This window comes from Mustela lutreola, chromosome 18 (genome assembly GCF_030435805.1).
Source record: "Mustela lutreola isolate mMusLut2 chromosome 18, mMusLut2.pri, whole genome shotgun sequence".
NCBI classification, from domain to species: domain Eukaryota; kingdom Metazoa; phylum Chordata; class Mammalia; order Carnivora; family Mustelidae; genus Mustela; species Mustela lutreola.
This window is the reverse complement of record NC_081307.1, coordinates 8,274,139-8,280,691: the sequence shown is the minus strand read 5'-3', so window position 1 is coordinate 8,280,691 and position 6,553 is coordinate 8,274,139. Positions and strand designations below refer to the sequence as shown.

The following is a 6,553-nucleotide window of genomic DNA, read 5'->3' as shown; positions in this document are numbered from 1 at the left end:
ACGTTCACCATTTTCTTTGTCACATTTATTGAAGGAAAAAAATACACTGAAAATATAGAAAGAAACACATCAGACAAGGTCATATTTAAAGTATAATCACAAAGAGAAGGGCAGTTGTTGGTCCAATAGCATCAGTTCTGGTGATGTCCTGTAATTGTTCCTTATATCCCATTATGAAGAAGGGACAGAAAAAGTTCATTTGTTCTCCAGACAAGAACATTCTTTCCTGCCTTAGCCAGTTGTAGAATTGATGCATTTGGGCAGATCTTCAGTCATACACGGATGGAAAGTGGCTCATGAACACAGTTCAGGAGTGTGGTTTCAATACTAGCAACTAATGATTTCCACCTCATTTGTCTTTACCATTTTAAAAAATTATTCACAGGTTCAGTAAATAATTTATGCCCACAGGATTCAAAATGGACAGCAGTGTGTTGGTTAGACTTAGATAAGACACATGTGTAAGGCGGTAAAGAAGCCAGAACTGGACATTTTCCTATTTAAAGCTTGACGGAATTGTCACTAGAGAAAGTAAACAGAACCAAAAATAATTTAGTTGGTCGTGCCCTGGGTTTGAAGAGTTTGAGCTATGGAAAATAGAAATTTAACTGTGGGTTCTAGGGTATGTAAAGGCTTCTTTGTGAAAGATCCTTCAAGAATGGTATTTAAGTTAAATGTGAAACACTGTAGATCCTGGGATACCGATCTACCAGACTACTGGAAGATCTTTTTATCAGAATGTGTGGCACAGAGTCGTGAAAATGAACCTTGAACCTGGACTCATGACAAATCCATGTGAGCAAAACTGCATAACCATATGGAGACAGAATGAAGTGCTGTGTCCTCACCTGTATCTCTTAAGAGTTAACAGGTCAGACATTCTTGTCTTGGGCAGTTTAGAGGGGCTGCCGCACCTAATCTCCATTGAGGTAGTTCTAATTTCTAAATACTAAAATGATAAGGGTCACCAGGCTTCTGTGCCGTGGGCAGTCCAAGTCTGTCCTGAAATGGTTTATGACATTCTGCGTCCGTCAGAGGAGGATAATACTGCCTGTAGCAGACATAGGCCAATGTCAGGCCAATCATGGATCCAACTAGTACATCTAAAAGAGAGGAAATAAGGTACTTTCTTAATCATACTGGATCTCAAATCATGTTAAAACACCACGCAGTACTGGCACACCGATATTGAGGGTTTGATTCCAAATCACTGCAATAAACGAGTACCTCAGTAAAGCAAGTAGGATGAATTTTTGGTTTCCCAGTGCATATAAAAGTTATGTTAACACTATCCTGTAGTTTACTAAAGCGTACAATAGCGCTAGATCTAAACAAAAGTTATATACCTAATTAAAAAATATTTAATTGCTAAAAAATGCTAACCATCATCTGAGCTTTCAGCAAGTCATAATCACTGATCACAGATCACCATAATAAACATAATAAAAATATTTAAAACTATAAGAATTAGCAAAATACGATGGAAACATGAGGTGAGCAAATGCTGTTGGAAAAATGGCACTGACAGACCTGCTCAGTGTAGGGTGCTAGAACCTTCCATTAGTAAAACACAATTCTCTGTGAAGTGCAGTACAGTGGGGGACACCGATATAGAGAAGTTGGCCCTCCAGGTTAACTCTACTTGTTTGGGTGCAAAAAAACCTCAATTTCAGGTTTATGGTTTCTTTAGGCTTTCTCAATTTTATCATATAGTTAACAGGATTATCTTCAGGTTCTTTCCTAAACACCAAGTCAAAACACATACTTGCGGGCGCTAGGGTGGCTCAGGTCATGACCCTGGGATCCACCCCCCACCCCCCCAAATTGGGCTCCTTGCTCAGCAGGGAGCCTGCTTCTCCCTCTGCCCTTTGTGCCTCTCCCCACTGTCTCTTAAAATAAATAAAATTTTAAAAATCCACATCTTTAATAAGTCTAAATCTTTTTCCAAGGATAGACTAAAATTTTTTAATTCAACTAGCCAACATATAGAATATCATTAGTTTCTGGGGTAGAATTCAGTGACTCATCAGTTGCATATAATTCCCGGAGCTCATCACATCACGTGCCCTCCTTAATGCCCATCCCCCAGTTACCCCACCCCCCCACCTCCCACTAGATTGAATTTTTTAAATATTCAAAATAACAAAAGTTTCACTTACTGCTATTAACCCCTTTTTCACCATTTAAAGAGTTCTAGAGGAAGTAATAAACTGTACAGGAGCTGCCCTTTAAAGAAAATCAGCTTATTCTTTAAAACAGGGCTCCTAAGGACTTCTGGGCAATATTATCAGCTTTTGTTTTTAATTATGGGTTTTATGTGAAGATACTCTGTAATCTGGATGTTTTATTATATCATTGAACAAATTTCTTTGGTTTAACTACAATTTTATATTTTCTTGAATTTTAGTTTCTGAACAAAAATCTCATGATGATGAACTTTTTTTTTTTTTATAAACTTGATTTTTATTTTAAGACAGTAAATAAATTGACCTTTGAGGTTTGTTGTAAAAAATTTCTTAGAGGGAAAAAAATTCTTAGTTTATTCTGAACCTATGATGCTTCAAAATAACAGAAAAATTGGGACATTTCTCCTTGGTAATCTCTTTAAAAGGAAACTTGGTTCAGAAACCCAGACTATCCCATACTCAACTGTTGATTCATTTAACAGAGTTAGCGTCTCCGTGCCAAATGCTAGGGCTACAGCGGCAGGTGAGACACGCAGACTTACATGGCAGGAATACCCTGCTTACCTTGCCAGTGATGCTTATAGTCACATGTGCGGGACAGCGCAATCACAGATGCAAGGAGGAGAGGTGACAGAAAGGCACAGAACCTCCAAGACTTCCCACGGCCTTGTGGTGTGAAGCAATGTAACTTCCCTGCCAGGTAGAAGGAAGCGAAGGCCAGACCAGCAAAGGCAACTAGAAGAGGGAAGACCAGTAAGCAGATGTCTTTTAAAGGAAGCTCCCTTGCTCATTTGCAGACAGGTGGCTGGGGGCATGGACGTGCTTTATCCTTTTTGGGTACACTTGTGGTACAGATCATCGATGAGGAGGAAACAGAAGGAAAAATGAAGAACTTCATTGTGTGTCCCAAAGTTAATAATATTTACCCTTGGGAATAGTGTTTGGAATACTAGCAGTAGGACTTTGAGTAGGGTTACTTCTTGATGCCTTAGTTTCCTGATGTATAAATAGGAATCATAAAAATAATAGTATCCATTTCTTTGGGCTACTATGATACCAAAAGAGAGAATAAAAATTGCTTTCCAAAGCACCTTCAATAAAGGTTAGTTAATATTTTTCTAACTAGTACCAGATTGTGGGACCTAGATAAATAATACAAGACTCCTAAAATGTTCATATCTCATGAAGGTAAACGACTTCCTCTATCCTTGAACATCTGTCCTAATATTTGAGGATCAGGCTATGGAATCTTGGGGTTACTAAAGGAGGGGATTCTCTAGTTTTCAGATACGAGAACAAGAGTAGTGAGGTGGCCCCATCCTCATAAGCTTCCTAAGCTAAACTCAGTGACCCCAAGAAAGCACAGATGCTGAGCCCGTGCGGCAGTCATACAGGAAGAATGTCCACTAGGGAAGCTCTTGCGGCCCTCGTTCACCACGTCCTTCTCTCCCGTGCACGTCAAGTCGGAGTGGGCTTGCCCGTCGGGGAAGCAGCGGTAGAAGAAGTCTGGGCGTGGCCTGAAAAAATCAACACGGCCTCAACACAGATCCCTTAACTTCAGAAATTATTTTTTGGTTGTATCAGATACTGTAATCCTGTTCACAGTTGGTCAAATAGTGTCCCAGGTAAAATGATGAAACTGGATTAGGGTAGAAAGAAAAGCTTTATTTCCAGGGTCTACATTTGGGTGGGTGGGTGGGGGGCAGTCCAGCACACGATTATTTTTTAGGGCAAAGAGCAAGTCACACTGCAGTTTCGGGGTATTCTAGTGGACAATGACCCTGCTGTGCTGGTCAGTGGGAAACACTGTTCAGGCCAGGAAAGAGTCCACAAGGGTCACCCACAGGACAGCTATAGGGGAGGGAGGCCATGTTAGGTGAAGAGAACAAGGTCAGACTGAGGCTGCCGAGACGGGGAGGAAGACGGTGGGTGGTGCCACGCCAGTAACTACCTCCTGCAGATGGGAGGCCCGAGGCAGGCACCGGGGCGCAGACTCTGGTCACTCACCTGCCCACGATCAGTTTTATTGTGTTCGTAAAGACACCGTTCAGAGCCAGGGCAAGGCTGGCAGCTGGAAAATAAAGAAACTTACTGTTAGTGGGTTTTGCCTAGGAGGACTTGCATGATCATGGTCTCATCAAGAGAGCAGCTGTGGTCTTTTTTTTTTCTTTAAAGATTTTATTTATTGGACACCTGGGTGGCTCAGTCATTAAGCGGCTGCCTTCTGCTCAGGTCATGATCCCAATGTCCTGGGGTCGAGTCCCACATCGGGCTCCCTGTTCAGCAGGGAGCCTGCTTCCCCCTCTCTCTCTCCCACTCCCACTGCTCGTGTTCCTGCTCTTGTCTGTCAAATAAATAAAATTTTTTTAAAAATAAAATTTATTTTTATTTATTTGACAGAGAGAGACACAGTGAGAGGGAACAGAGGCAGGGGAGTAGGAGACGGAGAAGCAGGCTTCCCGTAGAGCAGGGAGCCCGATGCAGGGATGAATCCCAGGACACTGGGATCATGACCTGAGCCAAAGGCAGCCGCTTAACGACTGAGCCACGCCAGCGCACCAGCCATGGTCTTTTTGAGATAGGAACGGTCAGGCTCTAGCCAGAGCTGAGCAGAAAAGTCATTCTAGGCCTGAACGTGGTGGAGTACAGAGAGCGCTTCTGGACTAGGCCGAATCCATTTTTGGGGTACCAGTCATTCAGCACATTGTTCACCTCGGAGGTCAACTGTGTTCTCAGAGTGCCAGCTTTCTCACGGGTGACAACGCGGGTACAGGGGAGACAGGATAGCTGTAGGAACATAGAACTCCGTGGCCTCCACAGGCAGAGGTCACACCTCCAGTGGCTGAGATGCCAGCACTGAGGAGACAGAGACCAGCCCAGTCAGGGAGGGCTCGTTCTTACCCAGGCAGGCTTGTTTGCTGTCGGTCGCACCAGCCTTCTTGAGACATCGGGCCAAGAGGATCAGGGACAGTGGGGAAAGAAATGCAATGACCTGAAACAGAAGATAGTAGAGATTAAAAAAAAACCCAAACCAAACCCCCAGTGAAACCACATGGCTAGTGGTTCAAGCAGTGCCAACAGGGAGGAGGAATGGAGGGAACAGAAGTCGTCACAGGTCAGACCTAGCGGGGCCCTGTCAGTGTGCGCAGTGGCAGCGTCTGGGGGTTGACGGGGCAGCACCTGCTCCACCAGGAACGCCACGGCCATCAGCCATTGCTCTTAAGTGACCAGTACCTCAATCCATCCTAAGGAGCAGAGCTCACAGTACCTGTCTTTTGGGCCAAAATTGGCATCTTGCGCTCTCAATTTGGGTCGTGATCATAAGGAAACAAGAAGTTGAGCCCCTCATCTAAGGGAGCAAGACGCTCCCCACAAAAGACGCTCTCCAGATCACCCTGGAGCCAGACGGACCACCCCCTGCTCCCTAGCATCGAGCTCGTCCTAAACATTAAGGGTCAGAAGGAAGGCTAGTTCTCTACGCACAAACATGGGCTTGGTGGGGAAATACTCGGCTTCCACATACGGATTCCGGTAAAGCCACATCTCCTCCGGCTGGATCAGCCTCTGGAAGGGAGGGAGGAGCTCCGTTACCCTAGAGGGGAAACAAAAATGTGCAGAGCACGTTGGTTTGCTTCCGGCCTCCAGCCGCTCGTCGGGACTTCCCACCGCTGCCCCCCCCCCCCCCGCCCCCGCACTGGGAGCCCCGGGCCGAGGCAGGGGCTGCCGGCCTCCTGCCGCCTTGGGGGGGGGGGCGGCCCAAGGGTGCGGGCCGCGGGGTTCGAGCGGCAGGACGCTTACAGGAAGGCTGTGAACAGGGCGAGCCGCACGCCCAGCTCGGCACCGAGGGCCGCCACCTTCCCCATCCTGCCGTCAGCCAAACGCCGCGCTGACGTGGCAGCTCTTGCGGCGGCGGCGGCGGCGGCGGCGGGAGGCGGGAGGCGGGAGGCGAGGCCGCCCCGGGGAGGGCCGTCCCGGCGGCAGTGGGGGGCCGGGCCTCGGCGGCGCGGGGGCGCGGGCTGGCGGACGCTGGGCGAACTGCACCGGAGGAAGGCGTTGCAGCCACTTCCCTGCCCTGGCGGGTTATCCCTCGGCGCCGCTCTGAGAGCCCCAGCTGGCGGCAGGAAGGAGGCGCCCGCAGAGCCATTCCCGCCATTCCAGGGGACACCGACCGCCATTCCACCGCAGGCCCCGGCGGAGTCGGCCAAGTCGCCGGGATGAGAGTGACGCACATCTCCCCTTCCCGCCGTTCGCTCCGTAGTCTCCCACCACACTGAGCAAGAAGCAACATTCTCCAAGGACTTTCCCTCCGTGAAAACACGACCAAACCCCACGTTATGGGCTCCAAGCTCATTTGCGACAGCATTTTG

The 6,553-nt window shown here is 47.4% G+C and overlaps 1 protein-coding gene across 1 annotated transcript; it reads right to left on the bottom strand.

Annotated features, from left to right (window-relative positions):
• Positions 1–3: 3 nt before the first annotated feature.
• Positions 4–6,113, bottom strand: PLPP5 (phospholipid phosphatase 5). The gene is made up of 7 exons (XM_059155987.1): positions 5,985–6,113; positions 5,670–5,778; positions 5,088–5,178; positions 4,194–4,257; positions 3,579–3,703; positions 2,751–2,921; positions 4–1,103 (listed from the first exon to the last, which is right to left on the bottom strand). The coding sequence occupies exons 1-7, from the start codon at positions 6,047–6,049 to the stop codon at positions 943–945; spliced, it is 786 nt and encodes a 261-aa protein (XP_059011970.1). The 5' UTR covers positions 6,050–6,113; the 3' UTR covers positions 4–942.
• Between the last annotated feature and the right edge of the window lie 440 nt (positions 6,114–6,553).